At 50.4% G+C, this 22,357-nt stretch overlaps 7 protein-coding genes across 7 annotated transcripts; 4 read left to right on the plus strand and 3 right to left on the minus strand.

The window, feature by feature from the left end:
- Positions 1 to 775: 775 nt before the first annotated feature.
- Positions 776 to 1,613, minus strand: LAESUDRAFT_724020 (uncharacterized protein). Its single transcript, XM_040908523.1, has 2 exons — positions 1,176 to 1,613; positions 776 to 1,118 (listed from the first exon to the last, which is right to left on the minus strand). Exons 1-2 carry the CDS (start codon positions 1,480 to 1,482, stop codon positions 886 to 888), a joined length of 540 nt encoding a protein of 179 aa, XP_040766252.1. The 5' UTR covers positions 1,483 to 1,613; the 3' UTR covers positions 776 to 885.
- A 412-nt stretch (positions 1,614 to 2,025) lies between these two features.
- Positions 2,026 to 5,247, plus strand: LAESUDRAFT_724022 (uncharacterized protein). Its single transcript, XM_040908524.1, has 7 exons — positions 2,026 to 2,969; positions 3,023 to 3,301; positions 3,354 to 3,594; positions 3,656 to 3,855; positions 3,914 to 4,365; positions 4,425 to 5,057; positions 5,118 to 5,247. Exons 1-7 carry the CDS (start codon positions 2,316 to 2,318, stop codon positions 5,131 to 5,133), a joined length of 2,475 nt encoding a protein of 824 aa, XP_040766253.1. The 5' UTR covers positions 2,026 to 2,315; the 3' UTR covers positions 5,134 to 5,247.
- A 56-nt stretch (positions 5,248 to 5,303) lies between these two features.
- LAESUDRAFT_724024 (sphingomyelin phosphodiesterase) lies at positions 5,304 to 8,912 on the minus strand. The gene is made up of 18 exons (XM_040908525.1): positions 8,264 to 8,912; positions 7,942 to 8,208; positions 7,677 to 7,881; positions 7,587 to 7,611; positions 7,453 to 7,529; positions 7,392 to 7,398; positions 7,242 to 7,335; positions 7,105 to 7,187; positions 7,007 to 7,045; positions 6,919 to 6,948; positions 6,743 to 6,866; positions 6,608 to 6,682; positions 6,454 to 6,547; positions 6,318 to 6,392; positions 6,225 to 6,257; positions 5,912 to 6,165; positions 5,709 to 5,843; positions 5,304 to 5,654 (listed from the first exon to the last, which is right to left on the minus strand). The coding sequence occupies exons 1-18, from the start codon at positions 8,468 to 8,470 to the stop codon at positions 5,592 to 5,594; spliced, it is 1,887 nt and encodes a 628-aa protein (XP_040766254.1). The 5' UTR covers positions 8,471 to 8,912; the 3' UTR covers positions 5,304 to 5,591.
- A 1,223-nt stretch (positions 8,913 to 10,135) lies between these two features.
- Positions 10,136 to 11,828, plus strand: LAESUDRAFT_724026 (terpenoid synthase). The gene is made up of 8 exons (XM_040908526.1): positions 10,136 to 10,154; positions 10,228 to 10,357; positions 10,378 to 10,415; positions 10,468 to 10,610; positions 10,662 to 10,707; positions 10,775 to 11,373; positions 11,430 to 11,459; positions 11,520 to 11,828. Exons 4-8 carry the CDS (start codon positions 10,585 to 10,587, stop codon positions 11,806 to 11,808), a joined length of 990 nt encoding a protein of 329 aa, XP_040766255.1. The 5' UTR covers positions 10,136 to 10,154; positions 10,228 to 10,357; positions 10,378 to 10,415; positions 10,468 to 10,584; the 3' UTR covers positions 11,809 to 11,828.
- Positions 11,829 to 13,237: 1,409 nt separating this feature from the next.
- Positions 13,238 to 15,341, plus strand: LAESUDRAFT_736015 (uncharacterized protein; the record flags this gene model as incomplete). The annotated part of the gene is made up of 8 exons (XM_040910652.1): positions 13,238 to 13,505; positions 13,596 to 13,792; positions 13,841 to 14,164; positions 14,195 to 14,302; positions 14,513 to 14,721; positions 14,765 to 14,943; positions 15,166 to 15,167; positions 15,222 to 15,341. 8 exons carry the CDS (start codon positions 13,238 to 13,240, stop codon positions 15,339 to 15,341), a joined length of 1,407 nt encoding a protein of 468 aa, XP_040766256.1.
- A 624-nt stretch (positions 15,342 to 15,965) lies between these two features.
- Positions 15,966 to 16,746, minus strand: LAESUDRAFT_724027 (uncharacterized protein; the record flags this gene model as incomplete). Its single annotated transcript, XM_040908527.1, has 4 exons — positions 15,966 to 16,177; positions 16,289 to 16,291; positions 16,588 to 16,592; positions 16,653 to 16,746. Coding segments are annotated over 4 exons (299 nt in total), but the record flags the coding sequence as incomplete, so codon positions are not given.
- A 2,552-nt stretch (positions 16,747 to 19,298) lies between these two features.
- On the plus strand, positions 19,299 to 20,419 carry LAESUDRAFT_757750 (uncharacterized protein; the record flags this gene model as incomplete). Its single annotated transcript, XM_040912354.1, has 4 exons — positions 19,299 to 19,724; positions 19,782 to 20,054; positions 20,109 to 20,159; positions 20,225 to 20,419. The coding sequence occupies 4 exons, from the start codon at positions 19,299 to 19,301 to the stop codon at positions 20,417 to 20,419; spliced, it is 945 nt and encodes a 314-aa protein (XP_040766258.1).
- Between the last annotated feature and the right edge of the window lie 1,938 nt (positions 20,420 to 22,357).

Here is a 22,357-nt window from a genome sequence, read left to right on the forward strand (position 1 = left end):
TCCTCGCCTCACCTTTTGCTCTTGGAAGTCTTAGGTAAATGATATCTGATGCCATCTTCCTCGCTTAATGCTTAGCGCCCAGTGCTGTGCTTTAATGGATGGTTACTCCAACTCATATGGATCGGAGCATATCACTCTATTAATTACCCGTCTCTCACGGCACAAACTTGACAGTACGCAGGTTTACGAATGATCAATGAAATTTATGTCCAGCTCGCCCAACGTATCCTCTCGAATTGCTATGAGGAGTTCAGTTGAGACGCTCAGCACAGCCATTCCATGGAAGTTTGGAGTCAAGGAGCTTGCGCGATGTCTCAGAGCGTCGGCCACTTCCTCCGACGTCTGACGCAGGCATACCTTAGCTATGTCTTCGCGATCCCGTTTGAGGTAAATTCATGAGCATTCCGCCGCATTCTCAGACTAGTAATTTGTGAAGCAATTATAGAACTTCATGACGAGGGCTCAGGCAGAAAATGGACTCCGTCTGCCGTACACGGCTTTCTAACCATGATGACAGAGGTTTGAACGAGACCTTACGGTAGACTTCTGCTCGATTCTGTCGGTGTTGACTATCCACTCTCATCGTTCCAGCTGGACCTTCCGGCTGCCCTTGGTACGTGGCATTCCTGCCTCACAGACATTGTATCTGGCCGATTTATCCTCTCGCCCCAATCCATGTTTTAGCACTACACATCACTATCGCTAAATCCAGTTACTAACTTTGCATTCGTCTCCGGAACTAGTCCGTCAACTCAGAAAGCGGGGGTACTATATTAGCATCTTCAACGCGAACAGCGAAGAATATGCGCCACATTTTCGTATCGTACATGGATCGCACAGGACATTGTTCTTCACACTGGACGTAGCGACAACGTACCAATTGCTTCAGAGAGCCGCACAGGCCTGCTTTATCTCTTCCACCACGGCTTGAAATCTTCGCGCTCCTTCCTCCTCGAGGATATCACAGTCCCAGCGTTCTCGCGGCGCCGTGTCCGTCTCCAGTTCAGGATCGGCGGCAATCGAGGGGGGCTCCATGGCCCGACCTTGAGGCTTCCTATAGAAGCAGAGCCTGGTCCCGAATGCACTGACGGCGTGGAGAACAGGCAGAGGGCAGTTATCTGTAGAGCCAAAACAGTTATGGCCCCAAACTAGTGAGATGCAGAATTATGACGGACCACACAGATCCCTGATGCGAGATCGAATCTGTCGGTCGGCAGCCTTGCGCATGGAAGGATATCGAAGGTGCCCGGGTGGCTTCAGCTCCAGTATGAAGACCGGTTTATCTTCGAACACGACTTCGAACATGAAAACAAGGTCCGCTGCCTCCCATGGCCCCCGCACGTACTGGAAATCAACCATAAAATCGGTGTCCGGAGGAAAGAGGGTGTACAGGAGCTTGTTGTAGGGACCGTGGAAGTCGGCCTCGGAAGGGTTGGCAGGGACCTTTTCGAATTGGCGGACAACTTTGGCTGGCCAAGGCATAGTGGCGGTTCAAAGATGGTCAGGCTTTCCATGAGGGGAAAGGGGACATGTGGCGTGGCCCCCGTACCTTCCTAAACGAGACAGGGACCTTCCTTATGAGGCAGGTCTGCTCTTCCTCTCTCTGCATGTCAAGAATTCGCAGTCCGCCGCATCTTCCGTGAATGAAGTATATAAGGCGCATATATCGTCCCTTCGCATGGGTTCTTGTTCCTTTTTTGCGAGCTCCCTCGAAAGGCTCCATCAATATGCCAAACGGAGTATCCCCTCTTGGTTAGTCTCATCATCACTTCGGAACACAAACAAGCACATATTGTTGTGCTGATCATCTTGCAGCCTCAGGCGTGCTTGAATTCATTCTTCGGTGGAAAGTACTTAGTGATTTTTGAGCGTTTTGTTGTCCTTTGGTGAGTTGCCTTTGCCTTTTCAATCCATTCAGCACATGCCGAGCAGATGCTGAAGGCTTATCGGGCGTCGTCCAAATTTAGGAGACGCAGCACAGCACCTGTGATCAGCGGGCGATTACATCATCCTTGGTGGAGCCGCAGTGGCCACTGTGGCCAGCATATTTCCCCTCTACCGCATCTATTCTTTCCTCGGTGACGCGTGTGGTTACGTTGCGCGTCCTCCCGTGGTGTTCTTGGCTGGTGACGCACTGCGACACCAGATCTAGCAAGTGGAGTTCATTCAACCTATGACGAAGCACAAACGAGCTGCGATATATATGCTTACGGGCTGCTGCTTTTCCAATGATTTCTACCTATTCTCACGACCTCGATCTCCTTCGCGAACGTCCACTTTTCAGTCTCCACAAATTTTGACCACCAACTACCATCATGTCTCTTCCTCAAGCTTCCAAGGATATCAGTGACCACCCTAAACCCGGTACTGTCACCGAGCCGGTCAATTACGACAAGAAGAAGGCAGACGTCGATCGCAAGTTGCACTTCTACGGAGTCGTTACTGCCCTTCGCGAGTCACGTCTACCCACTAACGACCAGATCGATGCTATGCTCGACTATACTCTCGGTCACTCTCCGGTGGACATTGATGCACTATCACCATCTGGTCGTCAACTCATACTAGACTCGCGCGAGATCGTCGATGGTCTTCGTGCCATTGTACGTCAAAAGAATGCCGATGAGCTTCTTCAGAACTTCGTCTGGCACACCCGTCGAACCGTTACCATTCGCGCGAAGAAGGACCCCAACGAGCTCATCCCTGTCGACCAGAACAAAGTCCAGGCAGATACCGACCAGGCTGCACAACATTTGCGCACCCTCGCTACGCTCGTGCTCACTAATGCTGAAGTTCGCAAGCTTGTCGGCGACTTTGGTGTGGTTGGACGCGATTTACTCGCGAAGAGTGCGGGGAAGGCAGCCGAGCTGGCACGTCCAAATGAGGAGCGCCTTCGCCAGGTCGATCAAGCAGGCCCAGATCAAGTCTTCATCTCTGAGGGCGGTCGCCAAGTAGGACCCGATGAGACTCCCGTGAGTTGAGAACTGTCTCATGACGAATCTAGATCACTGACAAATGTATACAGGTTCCTGAGGTGCCCGTTCCAGCGACCGGCCATCGCATTGCGCAGGACCCAAGGAACAAAGTCGTTCAGGGTACCTCCATCAAGACCGATCAAGGTGATGAGGTCCGCGGGGACGAGGCAGTGTACGAAGCCCAGCACAGGAAGAATGAGGCAGTAGGACGTGCATGCCAGGAGGCATATGCACAGAAGGAAGATATTGAACAAAACATTACGGAAAACGAGGGGGCAGACGTTAGCACGCGCAAGGGCCGTGTAAAGAGTAAAATGGCTGGTATGAGGGTAAGCTTCCCGTCATGCTCAACACAGAAGATTGTCTGACATTGTTGCGTAGGACCACATGTTAGGTCGCGTCCCGCAGGAACACAAGGACAAGGCCAATGAGCACGCAACGCGCGTGAAGAACTTCCTCAGTGACGAGTATTTCCCGCCTGAGCGTCGTGACCAGCTTATTTTCCGTATTAAAAAAGTTATTATCGAGTGCCAGAATCACAAGGATTACCAGGAGAGTATTCGGTGGCTCCTTGACACGGGCGCTGAGTATGTCAGCCATGGACAAACCATCAACGAGCATGGTGAGTAGCAGTCATGCAGAGTGGTGCTGTCGTGCGGTATATTGACTATTTTCTCCTGCAGGAAGGGACTCTCATCGGCAGCTTACCTCTGACAGCAACATTCAGCGCGCAACTTATGAGTTTCGCACGCTATTGGAGCGCTTTGCTAATGGTGTAAGCTTGGATATTGTCGGCGATGCCATGCGTGCGCTCTACCAGGACTCTCAGAACGATGAGGGTCTGCGTCATTGGTTCCATGATGTCAATGAATACGTTCGCGAGGTGAGTTCCTATCAGATTATCGACAAGCAGGGCATATTGCTAGAAATACGTCCATCAGTGCCTAATGTCTCCAGGATACGTCCTTGACGACCAGTGTAACGAGCATGCAAATGAACTACGTGAAGTCGGCCGCGCGTACTACGACAACAAGTACAAGGGCCATTTCGACAACCTCTGGAACAGCCTCGCAGATTGGTTCAGAGGTTGGGCGGATGATCCGCTCAATCGCCGCTTCGGCCAGGATTGGGCACGCCTCACGAAAGACTTGCTGTTTGACAGCGAGGGCAGCCTCAAGTACAAGCCCGAGTTGTGGAAGGACATTCGTAACGTCGTCGTACCGAATCTCGTGGAGAACATTGGTTACATTCCGATCCCGAGGATCGAGTATACGGACGACAGTCTCGATCTCGTTCTGGAGAACCTTGCTTTGAGCGGCAAAAACGTGTTCCCCAACATAATTAGCTTGGACGTGAGGAACTTCATGAAGTTCAGCCCATACAATGTCATTGGGTGAGCACGATTGTGTGTACGGCATTTATTCAATGAGTCGCTAATTTGACGGCTCACAGTGATGAGCAACATCACGAGTTCACGCTCACGTTAGGCCAAATCCAGGCCGACCTGCGCGATGTCGCATTCTACTACCACAAGAAGACTGGCATGCCGAAGATGTCGGATTCTGGTCTCGCCGATCTCCTTCTCGGAGGCACTGGCCTCACCATCACCGCACACCTCGCGACTGCACATGACCCGGCCTCGGTGTTCGCCGTCAAGGACGTGCAAGTAAAGGTCCACACACTCAAATTCGCTGTACGCGACTCGAAGCACGACGTGCTATACAAGACGCTCGCGCCTCTGGCCACTAGCCTCGTCAAAAAGCAGCTACAAAAGGCGCTCGGTGGGGCCGTACGCACGGCGCTCGAGTACCTCGACGGCGAGCTTGTTGCAGTCCGCGACGAGATGCGTGAGGCGAAGGCGGGCGACGGTAGTCGTACCGAGGCGCTCAAGCAACATCTCGCGGCGAAGAAGGATGCAGCTCAGGACAAGACGGAGGAGACGAAGCAGAAAACGGGACAGTTCAAGGTCGTCGCGCAGCCAGGCAATGAGCTCTTGCCCGACAAGGGACACTCTGATGGCTGGATTAAGCGTGCCGCAGAGCGCGTTGGTGCCGCGAAGAGCGGTGAGGAGTGGCGGAGCGATGCGTAAGTGCTCTCGCTTCCGCTAAACGACGAAGTTGCTCACGGCTATGCGTTTACTTGCAGGTATAGCGTCGTCTAAGGTCCCCTGCGTGTTGATGAATCGAACATGAGCTTCTGTTTGTATCATGAAATGTCCGTCCCTCAGTTCTGTAGCTTGAGTAAATATGTAGCAATAGGATACCATTTCTTTGAGTGCAACTTAGTAGTGTTTCACTCGTGCAATGAGATCGATGAATACTCTCTAAATCACTATGGTTGGGACGATTGTAGTCCTTGCTCAGCATCGAGATGGTCGTAAGATCTGGCAAAGTGCCGACGAATGCTGTGGCTTTGACGTCCATCCACATGGTAACAAACGATGAAATGTCTCCCGGATATCCAAAATACAGTCCTTAGGCGAGTACGTACAAGGAAAAGATACATTGTGCGCCATACACGTGGATAGGTAGGTAGTCCCTGGCCGGATTTCTATGCGGCCTCCATGTCCTCTCGACGGAAAATGTATTACATATGACAGGCATCCCGTTCAGGGGAAGGTCAACCGTTTAACACCTGCTGGGATTGCTCCTCGAATATTGTTGGAGGGGCTTCCACCCACGCCTGCGGAGAGTACCCAGGTCAGCGCATGTTAACCAGGGCGATGACGAGACGTACGAGGTGCTCAGGTGCGGTCTTAGCCAAACTCTTGAGGATATGCCCGATGCCATGTCCTTCGCAGGATTGCATCTGCGCTCCGACAAAGCGCCCGTTGCCATCCGGGAGGTGGAACACCGGTCCTGACACCTTACCCTATCGCACCATCCAGGCAACCAATCAGCACCCCGACTCAGCACACGCACACAAACCAGAGTACTCACACAGACGTCCGACCTTAACGTGCGCATCTCGCACAGCGTGCCCTCCTTGCACGCGCCCTCGCACGAGCCCCACACAAACTCGCGCCCGCGCGGCTTGTGCGCGATGTACATCTGGAACGCGCGGTCGTTCGTACGGAAGACTTCCGTGAGGTCGTGCCAGAATGCCGGGTTGAGCGGCGCGTCCGGGCGGTCGGAGAAGGAGGGAACCAGGGGACCGTAGGTCTCGCGGGCGCTGTAAAGGAGATGCCATTTGGCTGAAGAGGTGTGTGCGGTGAGTAAACTTGATGCCAGGTAAGGCTAGTGTAAGACGTACGATGCAGTTGATGCTCGGGGTCGAAAATACTAGCTGAAAAGCGCGCTCAATATCAGCGCTAACCCCCAATACTCACTGGATCGCTGCACATACTGTAGTACGTTTTCGCATCCATGATCTCGAACGTGTCTGGGTCAACATCGTACACTTTGAACGCCGGATTGCCGCCTGCGCCATGCACTCAGTATCCAATCCTGCTATCGGCACAGAAGCGAAGATCGATACGCACTCATAGGCGTCATAGCAGGCCCAATCATCGCCACACCGATCGCGTTCGCGGCCGTCCGCTCACTGTAGTTCGAGTACCCTATCGCGAATTCGTCCTACGCAAGGCACCCATGAACATGTGCCAATAGTGGCGAACATCAGAAGGTCGAACATACCGCGTGGGTATGCCCATAGAACTGCCCCACAATCGTGTTCTTGTACCGCTGGAGCACCTGGTCGAAATACACCGACTGTACGCGCAGGGCGAGGCATTAACAACTGATCAACACGTAAGACTCATCTCAGCTTACTTGGTCACGCATGACATCCCCTCTGCCTGGCGGCATGTGTGCGATGATCCATGCGCGCTCGCCCGCGTCCTCCGCCGCCTGCAGCTCCTCGACGAGGAAAGCGAGAATGCCGTTCGGGTCGGGCCTGCAGGGATCGAGCTGAGGTCGATCAGTGGGCATGAGGTGCGCGGACATACTGATGTTCATCGCTGTCGTACAGCCAGAAACTGACGAGAAAAAAATCGTTAAAACTGGCGGTTGAAGCAATCGTAGCGAGCAGCGCACTTCTGCTTGTACCAGTACTGCGTGTTAACCGAGATGATCCTATACAGAGCCGGATTCAGCATATATGCGCGTTCATTCGAGACTGGTGTCTTGCGCACCTGAGGTCCATGCTCGGCGCTACTGTCGAGTAGCTCCCGGAGTAATGTCGGATTTGTTCCGTGGCATTCGGGCCGATCCATTGCTACGCGTCCGTCCATCAACGAGAGGCGGAGGATGAAGCAGAAGGGATGCTCACACTCCAGCCAGCGCGTTGTGCGTTGAACACCCATTCGGCGGTGATCTCGTGCTCGGTCGTGTTCCGCGGGAAGCTGTTCGTCGGCGCGGACTCACTGCATGGCGCGTGGGTGGATGAGTAGCGAGCGAAGCGCATACATGATGTACATACTGGTTTCCTATACGCGAATGAGTGCGTTTGAGGACAATATGTGATGAAGGAACAGACTTACCTAGCGCGGGGAAGAGCGGCGCGCTGAGCTTCGTTGCCATCTGGTCGCTGAACACCTGCATGTCGCGCGAGACTCCGCTGCGTTACAAACTCAATACCCCCTTCTCGTAGCATGTAGCAAATAAGGCGACTCACTTCTCATCCACATCCCACACTGCGTCTACACTCCACCCATTTCCAGAGCCCACATCAGCTCACGCACATAATCAAATGCTCAGCACCCACGATCGATCACATCCCCGGTGAAGATCGAGAACTTCGCGCCTGCGCCAAAGTTTTCCGCGGCGTCGAGCATGGTGTCTGCAAGCACGCCCGGCGCATCGCACGTCCGCATACCGAACGGCAGCGCAGGGAGCTTGATGTGGGAAGGCGGTTCAGGGCCGAAAGTGCGGCAACAGAGGGGTTTGGTGCACTTCGATTCCGAATTCACCTGCAAGCGCGTGCGTCAGCTCAACATACCCACCCAATACCCTGGTATCCCTCCACCCACCTCATACTGCCGATCGATATGCATATCACTGAAATGCATCACGCGGAACGGCGGCCTGCCTCGCGAGACGAACTCCTTCGGGTGCTCCGGGGCGGGCTTGGGAAACGGAACGTCGTACGAATTCACGGGAGGCGGAGCGCACATGCCGAAGACGGCCTCGCAGAACTTGGTCGCAGTCTGCCTGCCGAGCGTGAAGTGGCGGAGGTCGTGCGCGAGGATGGGACCTTGCGTGCGGATCGCGCCCTCGCACACGTCGGAGTCTTCGATCTGGACTTAGGGTGAGCGGGAAGGTGAGATGTGTGCGGTGAGGTGGGGTGCGCACCTTCATGTCGATGCAGGCTGCAGTGATGGTCTGCACGAATCGTTCGTCGCCGAGGGCGGCAAGGGTCTTGAACGTCGGGAGGGCGGCATGGCACGTCCCGCAATCTCTCACAGTCGCGAGGGCCCGTTCCACTTGGTCCACCAGCCCGCACGCAACCAGAGATGGCAAGACGAGCGCAGTAAGCACAGAAGCACGGGTCCAAGCCATCGTGCAGTTGCTAGCGGTCGAAGTCTCAGCCAAGCAGGGCGCCCAGTACTTGACACTTGTTCAGAGCGGCCGGCGGTGCACGTACCGCTATCTCGTTGGCAACAACAGCCCCGATGTTGTGCGCAGTGATGGTGGCAGCCAGGCAACGGCGAGTGAGCGATCTATCGAGAATGAGACATGCTTTTCGGGTGAATTGTTAGCAGGATCATGGCGTCTGGTGCAGAGCCGCAGTCGCGTCGTGGGGCGCCGTAACTGGAGTGTTTCCCAGGTCGCCCTCCGAGAGTATTTCCCTCATTGGCTGCGATAGTGCGATCTCTCACAGTCCCATATATCCGAGGGAAAGTTCTCCTCGGAGATGAGTTCGAAGGGCTTGGGATTGATCCGAGTCGAGGCGGTTTGCAAGCCTGCGTGGACGCCGCGGATTCCATCTCGAGAGGATTTCTGTCCGAGCTTCAGGAGTTCTAGTCATCAAGCAGCACCAGACGAGCTACAGCCACATTACCGCCAGCTTCGTCGACCAAAGTGGCCGCATCTGGGTTAGCCCCCATGACTTGTCCTCGGCACCTTACAACCACTCATTGCTTTCGAATGGCGACTATCTTGATGACTGGCGTTTGAATTGTAATGATCAAATGTATCCTTTGGGAAGTCGAGCGAATCCCAGATTTCAATACTTTAACCGCAGCTACTTCGTTGGCTACTCACGATGCCACCCAACTCCGCTTTTGGATCATATCCGGGTATGCCCGACGAAGTGCATTCCTTCGGCGTCTCTGCCGTTTGTCAACATCCCGCAGGATACCGAAATTTACCGAGTTCCAAAGGTAGATTGTTCATAGAATCATTGCACTCTTCTTACTGGCACGCAGGGAGTCAGGCCTAGTCAGGACTGAGGAACGGGTACGATATTGTCCGAGGTGGAAGATCGCTGAGACCTGGAGCGCGCAGGCCTTGTCAACAGCGATGTCTATGCGTTCGTGAAGACATCAAACAAAGGTTTGAACGGTTTCTTATACGGGTCGCGGAAGCGGAACAGGACTCTGAACCAGTAAGTTCTGAGTGGCAGTGACCACGCACAGGGACAATCTGTACCTCCGTTTTGTCAGAGAATGCAATTTTTGTCGTGGTGCTGGCAGTTCCCTCCCCTCGGATTGCAGTTCGGTTGCAACTAAATTCTCGCTGTTCCTAGACATTTCGAAGACTTATCCGATACTGCACCAAAAACGGAGCCTCGGAAGCTTGGACGCACCGACGAACGTTTCGATTTCCAGAACGGTCGCGGCGACATGATCACCACAGTTTAGTAGCCGGGACTACCATAAGAGCTCATAAGAGACGTTTCCTGAATTATTGAAATTCGTGATACGGTTTTTAATCTGATGATGACACCAATGGAAGATCAGCGTCGATGCAACGGTCCTTTCCTTCTCCGGCCCGGTATCGAAATGGTCGTGTTGCGAAGATGGATCCGCTCACCGCGTTTATCGACAATTCTAAGGAAATCTACCCCATAGAACTGTTTTCCTGGTGTAGTGCGGCGATAATATGAGTGCGTACAGATAGGTGCTCCATGACGAACTTGCGTTGCAACTCACCATATCAGCTCAAAGTTCATCGTGACTCTGCCTCATGCCTACAAACCTTGTTCATATTATCCCCGGTCAGCTCGCAATGGCAGAGACAGGTCGGTACTGAGTCCTCAGCCCCGTTTCACCTGTCTGTTTCTGATTATGTACTTGTGAAGACAGGTCTCGGCCATCCGTGCATCTTTTACTCAATCGCCCGCATAATAGCTTGGCTGTCACGGCATGTGCAAGATGGGATTCTCATAGTATGACTCCTTCCTTTATTTGATGCTCCAATGCCCGGTCGACCTTTGCTACCGACACAGGGACTTCCCAGTTTATGTAGCCTCTATTCGGCGATTATCCGCATGTTCGAGGCTGGCATCACAGCTTCACCGTTAACAGTGGAATGGCCACCGTGTGTTCAAACGACGCGAGTCTGCTATTTGTAGAAATGGATCTTTGTGCCGACGAGATCCGACCCACGTCCTATAAATTGCAAGGGCATCCTTCACTCAGCCAAAGCCAAGAGACCGTTCTCAACCCATCATGTCTATTACCTGCGAAATCCAACAGTATGCGCTCAAGTTAACGTGCCGAGCTTGCACTGGCTCCCCCCTCTTCAGCTCAGATATGAACTCGCATTCATGCTCCAGCGAAGCTCTATACAAGGTCAGCGTGATAGCTCAGATCTGACATTGTTGGATATGGCTGAAACCCATGTCGTTGACCTCGCCAGATCATAGTCGCTACATCTCAGAAGGCCATCGTCGATCTCTTAAACAAGCTCGGAGTTCACTTCCCCGAATATAGTCGCGATCTTGAGCTCGAGGCCCACGTAAAGGCAGTCGTGCGACAATGGGAGCAAGGAAACATCATGGAACCGCTTGCTGCCAGTGCCCTCGTTCTCACCACGACCGCCTACAGCCATATCGCAAGTCTTGAAACCAAGCTACAGATCACCCTCTTCACGATCTTGATCGGCGCATTGGACGACCCGTCCGTCTTCGAGTCCCTGCCCTCGCGCGATTTCCATCGTCTCATGTGCGGCGGAACCGTCCGGAAAGAGGAGTCAGTTCTTGGTGCATTCGCTGAGCTTCTCTCCGATATGTGGGCACATTATCCCCTGTTCACAGCCAATACAATTTTCACATCTGCACTCCGCTTCATCAACGCGTCCATCGCGGAGAACGACTTCGCACAAGCGTCGCTGGGATCGTGTACGCTTCCGTTCGTGGAGTACAAGCGGAGCATGAGTGCGACCACAGAAGCATACGCCTGTTTTATATGGGACAAAACGAGCTTTCCTGACGTCAATGCATACATTGAAGCCATTCCGTGAGTTGTCATCGCCCCCAAAACTGCTATATGTGCCAACAACATTTTTCCGTTAGTGATATAATGCTCTACGTGAGCTATGTCAAGTGAATTGCGTTCAGCCAGAGTTCTGCGAAGTTGTGGTACTGATTATTTCCGACTTTCAGTGACATACTCTCTTTCTACAAGGAGGAGCTAGCAGGCGAGACGAGAAATTATATCCATGAACGAGCTTCTGCGACCGGCAAGACGACGGAAGAAACTCTCGCCGACGTCGTTTGTGACGTGGCTGATGCCGTCAAGCGCATCCACGACATCCTGGGTAAAGGGCCAGCCAGGGACGCCTGGGAGAATTTTGCGGCCGGATACATCACAGTACATACTCGTAGTCCACGGTACCGCTTGCAGGAAGTCATTGGAGAAAAGTATTTACTGGACATAAATACCTGCTGTTGAAGTTGAAGACGGGGTATTATTGGGTTTATATCTTTGATGTCATAGGTTATCGTACTTTTGAATATTGCCTGGACGCTTGCGTTTTGTCGGTCGATGAATGCGGCATGTCTTATGGGCTAAGTAATGGATTAGACTATTCATGACGGAATTGCAGCGCTTTCTGGCAGCTGCTTGCGGCATAAAGATCCCAAATTCGATCATCGTGCGTTGAGCAGGGCTTCGTCGTTTTTTTTAGTTCCTTTGAGCAGCAGACAACTGTCATAGCCACGTAGCCAACTGGAAGAGTATCCTAGGGTCCAATGTTCACCCTCAGTACTGGACGCTTTCAAAATCGCGCTGTCAGGTTCGAGATGAGTCCTCAGGCTCAACCACGCCCGGGCCGAATCTGGATTTTTATCCCGATTTTGACCAGATCGCCAGTTGATGCACAACTGATACTTGGGGGTGTTGGCGCTGCATCCGCCACGCCCTGTCCGAATGATCCCCGATGAGATGCAAAGACAGTTGCAGTCACACATGAGGATGAGAGTTGGTGGGAGGGCAATAGGAGTATTCATGCAAGAAGTGGACTAAAATATATTACAAATGGTATTGTTTACAGACAGACACATCGCATGGACCACTACTCACCCACAAGTTCTTCCTCCGAGCTGTTGGAATCTGGGCACGGAGCGCAGATGCGAGAGGCCCCGGTGCGACCTGCGCCACCGGCGTGGGAGAGTAGTAGCGCGCGTGTATATAATAGGGCGCGGCTATGGTGCGCGCCACCTAGTCACCGCTTCTTTTGTACAGTGGCCAATTTGGGCCATGGGCAGTGGTACTATACTGATAAACCCTACTATAGGGTTCCCCAACGGGCTGGCTTATCAGTTACATCGATCTGTATCCTATCGTATGAATAAAAATTAATACATCTGAGCCATTGATGCATGCCACGATCAACGAAGCAACAGAAGGCCTCTGCTGCTCATGCACGCAATGCGAAACTCGAGAAGCTGAGGAGTTCTAAACAATCCTCAGTTGCTGACCCAACACCGAGTGACAGTGATGACGTGGCAGGCTCAGACAATGATGCTGAGTGTACGAGCTGGACCGGTGGGGTATGCCATTTGCTGTCAGAGTCAGACTGCTATAGCAGTGATGATGACAGTTCTGCAGATGGGGATCTGTCTGAGCTGGAGGATGAAGATTTACGGAGAAGCCTACAGGCAGAGTCAGAGAGGATCCTTGCGCAGCAAGAATCTGATTCATTCAGAACTCTGATGAAGCATCATTCAAGAAAGGAATGGAAGAAGGCTGAGTCAAACCGCAAGTTGGGATACAATAAACAGTCGGCACGAACCCAGAGACGGAAAGAACAGCAAGCTCATGAAAAAGAAGAAATTGATAAGACAATGCGAAAGATGTATGTATTTGAATACCACTCACGATGGCTATAATAAATGCTGAGGTTGGCCAATGCACCAGTGCAGGCGCAAAGCTGATGCGAAATTTCTTTAAGGCGGCAACGGACCTCTCCGAGTCATCACAAAATGAACAGTGCAGTTCAAGAAGCACTGATCATGAAGAATCTAATGATGACATTCATTCAGCAGCCGTGCCAGCCTCAGATGAAATATTCAGAGGTTACCTCTCTGATGAGCCAGGTGCCAGTGATACAGACGACCCAGAGATAGAGGCCGCCAGGAAGCGAGATGGTAGCAACCTCCATCCTACTTCTCATGCAGATGACAACAGACGTGATAAAGCTGAGAAAACACTCACTGCCACTACGCGCAAGGTCCAAGACAGCACGACATCCTCGAGGACACGTCCGCGATCACCTTCATCCATGCATATCGTCACTCCCCCACCTCGCAAGCATGCAAAGCGCAATGTTCCTGCATGTGTGGTTCGTGCAAATGCACAGGAAGCACGCCATAAAGAGCGTGTGAAGGGTTTGAATGCGATTGAGAAGCTTGTCAACTCGAAACGATATCAGTTTGTTGCAGGCTTGAATGGTCTGCAGGCAAGCTGAGCTCGTTGCATCCAGAGTCATCTGCATATGGTTATTCATAACAAGCGCAGTGGGACAGAGGCATCGAAGCTTGCAGCAGAGAGTTATGGCTTTGCAGCAAACTGGGGTGGGAGACTGGTTCATGTTTGGGTGTGGAAATGGCTGGAGAGTCGCGAGCTTCCCGAGTCGATGAAAGGCAGGCATGTGAAATCTTACACCCTACTCGATGATCCGAATACATGCATGGAGCTTCGCCCATTCATGCGATCAAACAAGTGGTCCATGAATCCTGAGAAGCTGGCTGAATTCAGCAAGGGTCAGATGGTTCCTCAGGTCGCTGAACAATACCTCCGTCAATTGGTTCGCACCGAAATGCTGCAAGGGTTAAAGAAGTACATGGAACTTGAGTTATTTTCTCGCATCCATCTTAAAGTCAGCAAGGGGATCTCACTTCGTACAACTCTGTGTTGGCTTCATCAAGAGGGCTTTCACTATACTGTGCACAAGAAGGCACTGTATTATGATGGACACAAGCGACCGGATGTAGTCAAGTACCGCCAAGAAGTCTTCATACCAAACGTGGACCATATTCGGAGCCGTGTTGTGGAATACATTGTCAGGAATGTATCACAAGAGCTCATAAAGGAGCAGACGAATTATGTCGAATGCCAGGTGGTGCTTGTGTTTCAAGACGAGATGACAGCACAGGCTAATGATGGAAAAGCGAGAAGCTGGTTGCCCAAAGGAGAACAGCCACTGAAGAAAAAAGGTGTTGGTTGTGGCATGCACCAGAGCGATGTCATCTGCTCGACATTTGAATGGCTGGAAGAGGCAAGTCAGAGCCTGGAGTATGGGAAAGACTATGAAGGGTATTGGAACGGTGAGAAATTCGTTAAGCAGGTAAGCTGTAGTGACTCGTCAGACATTCTCAAACTGAGTCTGAACACGCTTGCAGATCAGGGAGAAAATTATCCCAGCATTTGAAAGAAAACACGGCCCTGGATTTCAAGCATGTATATTCGTCGATCACTCCCAAGGGCATTCTGCATATGCAGAAGATGCACTCCTTGTCTCATGCATGAACATGCAGCCTGGTGGTAAACAAGCCCACATGCGAGATGGCTGGTTCATTCGCAATGGTCAAAGATTCACTTAGCCGATGAATTTCTCACCCGATCATCCTAAATATCCTGACCAGCCAAAAGGCATAAAACATGTCCTTGCTGAGTGAGGCCTTTGGGCCAAAGGCCTTCTGATGAAATGCTGCGATGACAAATGTGACTCAGACAAAACCAATTGCTGTGCTCAGCGCATTCTGGAATTGCAGCCTGACTTCAAAAAGCAGCGCACCTTGGTTCAAGAAGTCATTGAAAATGCATGCCACATGTGCATCTTCTTGCCGAAATATCACTGTGAGCTCAATCCTATTGAGTTTTTCTGGGGTGCTGTCAAAAAATATTTGTGCGACAATTGCGATTACACATTCAAGACCCTTCAAGAGAATCTACCGAACGCACTCACCTCTGTTGATCTGTAGACAATCTGCAAATGGGAACATCGGATGTTTCGATGGCTGGATGCTTACAGGACTGGATAATCTGACTATTAAATTAGTAAGAAGCCAGCCCTAGTAGAAATTTATATAATTTTATTTGGATGTCAAGGATGCTCAGTTTCAAGTCAGAGCATTTAGTTCCATGAAGTATAAATCCCATCGACGTGTGCCGGAGACTGTAGCACACCAGCTTGATGTTCTGTAATTATCTTTGGTGTGTGAACTTACCACATATGGAATGTATCTTCCTAATATGGTAATATGTTCCCATCATTGGCCAATTTCAGAATCTCAACTTTCGCAATTTTGAGTTTCAGGAAAATCCGTCTGGGCAAAATCATTGCTACATAAATACAAGCATTTTCACCAGACAGATAATATTTTGGGCATGTTGGGAGGGAGTTAATTTTTTTGTACAAAAGAAGCGGTGACTAGGTGGCACGCACCATACAATGGGATGGGCCATCGATTTGGCCCCGTGGAGCCATCTTCTAGAGAGCGGACGACTTCCGAACTCCTGGCCACGCAGCAGGCTGGCTGGGAAAGTCAACACAAACTGATCACCATTGACCAAGAGGCACTCACCGCAATCGATGAGAACCACCACTACAAGGTTCCTGCTGGGGACCATGATGCTGACTGGTGAGTGATCCAGTTGGCAGGTCAAGGGCTGGGAGCTGGGGCAGGTCGCCGAGGTGTGAAGGCTGCAGGGCAGCTGAGGGACAGGTGCAACTGGGCAGAGGTGGGATCAGGAGGTTGAGGGCAGGAGGGTGAGGGCCAGAGGGTTGACCACGGGGTGCTGCTGTGGTGATACAAGACACCAGGTGCAGGGGGCAAGCACTGCACGAGGTGGGCCTACCAGCGAGGTAAGGGTGGAGCAGGATGTCAAAGGGTGGGCCGAGCAGATGCCGAGTGAGACAGGCCGGCAGTCTGACGAAGCAGCACAGCCACAGCATGTGGAGCACTGAAGAAAAGCTGAGCGAGGCGCTTGCACGGAGCGCACATGGAATGGAGACCAAGACCCGAATTCAAGGGGTGTAGGAACTGGCATGCAGACCGAGTGAGTGACGAGCGCATAGGGGCGCTATAGGAAGTCATCGAAAATGGGCACGTACGAGATGCATATGATATGGAGGCCAGGACCCAAGATCAGGGGTGCTGGGACTGGTGTACGGACTGAGGCGGGCAGGGAAGCACATGGAACGGAGATCGGCATCCCTGGGAACGGGGAGTGTGGTACAGGCGTGTGGCCCACAATGGGATTGATGCAGCAGTGGCTAGGTCAAGGGGACATGTTGGAATCTGGGCACAGAGCGCAGATGCGAGAGGCCCTGGTGCAACCTGCATCACCGGCGTGGGAGAGTAGTAGCGTGCGTGTATATAATAGGGCGTGGCTACAATGGGACGGGCCATTGGTTTGGCCCCGTGGAGCCATCTTCTAGAGAGCGGGCGACTCCCGAACTCCTGGCCGCACAACAGGCTGGCTGGGAAAGTCAACACAAGCAAGCCAATGGAGCTGGAATATATTACAAGTGGGGAAAGAAATGTATGTACAGCACATCGTCGGCGATGTGGAGAGTACAACTAATGTTTGCGAGAAATAAATATGTATACCATCTGCGAACTGCATCCCTGGAATTCACAAATGGGTGACACGGTGCATTGGGTGTATGCCTCATGCAAGAGACTGACACGGAGTCCATCAGCAAAAAGCGCGTGCCAATATATTGCATTGTGTGCGATTGTGACCGTAAACGAGATGGCATGGATTTAACAAGGTTTGCAATCAGTTGCATTGCCAAGCAATAACACACCATGTAGGTGATGGATTGTATTTAGTCACCGGAAGGTATGAGGAGTTGTATGCAAATGCAAATCATCGCCAATATTTTATGTCAATTTATTGACAATATAATTCCAGACATACGTACAACTGTCAGAATATAATTCAGTTAATTATCCACTGCCGCAGACACATCAAGCGATGCATGAATGTGGTTCAAGACAGTGACTTGGACTTGATACCAGATACAATGCATGAATAAGATGAAGCTGTAGAAACTCATCCACATGACAGAAAAGACCTCTGCTATTTTCCAGAAATTACTTTAAGCTCTTTATCTTCATGGTCACTTATGCAATTATGCAGCCGTCATGTCTCCCATCACAGCATCTTGGATTAGCATCACGTGCACAACACATTAGGAAGGCATTGCACCATAGATGGTAAGTCGTCAAGTGACATCACTGCTCAGAGATTCAAGCTCCGATGCACATCCTTTATATGAACGTGTCACTTACATCTCCAGGTTACCTTTCTTTGTGTTCTTCCCTCTTCCGTCTGTATCGACAACTCTTCCACACAGACAAGCATTCAGCGGCAATGCTAAGGGTCGATGCAGTGAGCTTTGGTACTCGTTGCGGGATAGCTCACAGGCGGACTATATGTGCTAACATACTGGTTCTCAAAGTGAAGTTCGAGCCCAGTGCGAGGAATGAATGCTGAGTGCTGAATGCCTGAGCATGCATATTAAGCAAACAGATGAGGAAAGAGACATGCTAGGATGCGCTGCACTTTCGTACGGCATCGCATCTCTTCTCCTCGTCATCGTCTCGCTATCTGCTCGTCCTTGTTTTTCTCGTCAAATCTTTTGTCTCACACCCTCTGTGCTCATCCCTAACAACAAGACCCAAGGAGTTCTTGGCCAGATGCTCCAATGAAAGCTATCAAGCTTGAAAACGAGAAGCGCAATGTATGCAATGCATCTAGAGCAGATTGGTCTGACCAAAAGCCTCGTACGCACTTTCTTTTCCGGGCGATTCGTTGCACTCATGGAGTCTCATGTGACACAGACTCGTTCCTCTCCGGCTCAAGATTAAGTTCTGTGAGCGTGCATTCAACCTGTGTGCCCTCATGGCATCGCTGCGTGCATCACCCGAGGTGCTCTCCGAGAGCACGATCCTGTGCAAATTGTGCGCGAAGGAGGACTGATCGAAGAGATGTACATGATCATGGCTGTGACATTCAGCGTGTCACTGAAGGCGGGCAACAAATTCGGGTGGGACTTACACTGCATATCATGCCAAATATCCATGAAAGGATATTGCAGGAACATTCCGGATTTTCTGGCAATATCCTTCAAGGATATCGCCCGAATATTCAAAAGGATATTGCCAGGATTTGACAGAAATCCATGCGATGTTTTGGCAATATCCAGCCAGATATCCTTGCAATGTTCATTCAAGGATATTGCCTGCCCCTTCCCCCTCCCCCTCCTTGTGGCTTTTTACTGCACAAAGTACCAGTACAATTATCATGTATTGGAGCATTGTAAAGTAGTTACATTTCAGCAGATCCAATATATAATGTAATTAGAGGCCATGCACTACAAGGTGAATCATTTTGAGTGCTCACACAATAAAGGAAGAGAGGAGTGCTTACTATGGGTATCTGATGACGGAGAAGTTGATGGCATGTCGATTTAGACTTTTTGATGTGCATGTTGCCTGACAAGAATAGATTGAATCAGTGCAGCTCGCATCAGGAACAACTTAGAGAAGAAGCACGAATTTTTGGCTGCACCCCTTCGCACTGCCTCGCAACTCGTCTTCACCTTCAGATACATGCCAATGGCACTGTTGCAGCAAAAACCACCCATCGCAAAGGGGAAGAACATTGATCGCCCATGCTCACCTCATAGAAATGCTGCTAAACGCCCTCGACATGCTACTTCTCCTGCATCATCTCTCGCTGAGAGAATCACACTTGCACGTCCAGCAAGCTCGCCATCGAGAATGTTGATCTCCGCTGTACCACATGGTCCATGCTACTTCAATGACCCATTCCGGAGGTCAGGCGGCACTCAGACGGCCAACATTGCGTCTGCTTCAAGAAGTCAGTGGACCCCTGGTGCCGGCTCATCTTCAGTTCACACCGCTATGATTGCACCACCAACACAAGTCACGGGCAAAACTATGTCAGACTTGTTCAAAAGACTTGATAAAGACTTACAGAAAGCAAAAGAAGGTCTTGCATTCCACGACAAGAACTACGACAAGCTCAGGGAGCAACTTGACCTGTCACACAAAGCTGTCAACAGATGGGGAGATGACATGGAGAAGTTGCAGAGATATGTGAGGAGTATGGTTCTGAACCAGGAGCAGGCTGTCCAGCACATCTCTGCCTTAGAAGGAGAGTGCGACGAGCTGCGAAAGGAACTATATGAGATGAGGCAGTTTCTTGGGAGTAACAGATTCATTAAGGAGCTGAATGAGATGGATGAACATACGAGTGATGTGGCACAGAATGAACAATCTGAAGTGCATCCCAAATCACGCAAGAAGAGGTGTGATAATCCTCTGCATGTGAGCATAATGATAGCATCTCTGACAGGCAGCAGTTAACGAAATGATTACTTATAGGCAGTGGTACGCAATGTGTTGCAGCACCTAATGGGGATAGATAGCAAGACAGCTCCACACGCACCACTTGGCCAAGGACAATTCTGGACTGATGACAAAAATGAGGACGAGCGCCTGCTTAGACTGACCTGGGAAACCTGGCAGGAAAACGATGTCGTGTGGGGGAGGATGGTTGCGAAGAAGATATGGGCTGATGGAAGTAGATGGAGCAATGCATTATCGGCAAAGGAGTTGCAGAAGCTTTCATTAGCTGAGATTGAGAATGCAATGCAGGTCTTCTGGAAGACGATGAGGGTGAAATTCTGAGCTTCTCAGAACGCTCTACAGGATCAAGAGTCGAAGAAGGTCACCCGACAACAGACTGGCCGCAAGCTGATGGTACAACTCACACGTACTATCATTTGCATGGCATGATGATACTGATTCTGTGATCCAATTAACAGAAAGCAAAGGAACAGATGAACTATCGCAAAAACATACCTGAACTATCAGGGAAAGAATATGACTTCATCTTCAATTGGAAGTATCAGTCAACGGATGAATCAGATGATGACGATGAAGAAACGGGACCTATTGATGCAGATACATCAGGAGACGACACAGCACAGGACAAGCCAAGCAGCAAGCAATGTCCGTAGATCTCATGTCCTCCTGAGTACCATGCAAAGCACGTAAGTATTTTCTTTACACTGTGGAATGATAGCTGTACACGTTTACCATCACCATCAATATGTATATTGAGGATCTGCTTGCTAAAGTTGACAAGATGATCTTTAAAGCACGTGGTAGCAAGAAGGATCGCACCCAGGAAAACAGCTTTCATGGAAGAATCTGCAGTCCAGTTTGCATTGTAGATGAGCTGCCAAGGCCCCCTCAAGAAAGGGCTGGTGATACCACAGAGCATGATTGATCTGGAATGGCTTTCCAGGCATGAGGATTACACTTATCCCACACTCAGGATCCAAGAGGGTGATGATGATCAGGCACAGCGCAGTGATGATGATCAGCAGATCAGAGATAATCACAGTGCTGAGCAAGAATGAATATCTCAGAGGGCAGAGAATGAGTCAGATGAGGCAGAGGGAGCATCAGGGAGAGCTAAAGGTTCAGAGGATCCAGAGGAGTCACAGAACAAGGAAAATAACAGCAGAGAGCAGAACAAAATGGAGCCTGGGTACGCTCTGCATGCATGCCAGTGGGATGATGATGTGATTGACTTTGACCATGACTTCGAAGTCCTGGGACCATCTACGTGAGTCAGAATCCCACACGTTTCTTGCAGTCAATGTACTTGCATGCTACGTACCGAATTAGTGTCCATTGTAATGTGCTTCTTCATCTCCAATATTGTCATTGTAGTTTTTCAGAAGAATATCTGGTTCTTGAGCATCCTAGTATACAAGTTAGCCAGCAAACGACACAGTTTTAGATGTATAGATGCGAATACATGAAAAAGTGACATTGTTACCCATAGAGGCATTCGTTGCTTCATAACTGTTGCAAATGCGAAATGGCCAGAGAAATGGCTGAGAGGAATGAGCTCAGTGGTCCCAGCCTGTCGGCAAGCCATGTACCGATTCCAAGATCCATAGCTCTGCATTGTAAAATAAGAACTGGTAGACTCAGAATGATGACATGTACTGCAATTCCCAGGGCATCTCAGGAACAGAATCATCTCTCATGAATCGTTGAACGATTGCACAGGCATGTTCAAGCCATGGCAGCATGTGATCGTGCCTGATATGCTCAACGTAAAGAATATAGTTGATCCTCACTGGCTGCTGTCCATCAATGTACAGTGACCCACAAAACTGTTGATAAGATTGCTCACTTCAACTTGTATAGTGAATATCTCCTCAACCAATGGGTCAACTACATTGTATAAAAATCATTGGAAAGCGTATCATCATGGCTTTCTAATGCAGTTTTAATTATATTTTTATAATATTTTGATCCCAAGATATTTACTAATCTTTGAGGGTCACTCTTATCAACAGTTTTGTGGCACACACACAAGTTCTCAGAAAATTGTGATTCTTGATGTGTTGACAGGGTTCTTTGTGGAAATATTAATTGATGTTCATGTTTCAACATGAACAATGTACAAACAGCCATACATAACTCTTCACACTCAACCAACATCATGCCAAAAGCTGTTGCTACTGAAACTGTCAACCATGTCATCGCTTTGCTTCAGAATGGCAAATCTCTTCGAGAAATTGAAGCTTTGACTGGTCTACACTACTCTACCATCAGTAAACTACACTCCACACACTGTCCCACCATTTCTAAGGCCAAAGGAGGACAACCTTCCCTTCTTTCTACTGCCAATCTTCGCTATGCTACTTGACTTATTGGGACTGGCAAGGCTACCACATCTCCTGCTGTGGCCAGATTTCTTGGAGATGTTACTGGGAGGGTTGTCAATGCAGAGACAGTGTGAAGATGGTTGAAGAAGGCAGGAATGAAGGCTGTAGTAAAGCGCAAAAGGCCTTTACTCGCTGCAAGGCATTGAAAGGAGAGGATGGACTTCGCTTTGGCTCACCAATATTGGACTGTGGAGGACTGGAGAAGGG

Source organism: Laetiporus sulphureus (genome assembly GCF_001632365.1).
Source record: "Laetiporus sulphureus 93-53 unplaced genomic scaffold LAESUscaffold_11, whole genome shotgun sequence".
NCBI lineage: Eukaryota > Fungi > Basidiomycota > Agaricomycetes > Polyporales > Laetiporaceae > Laetiporus > Laetiporus sulphureus.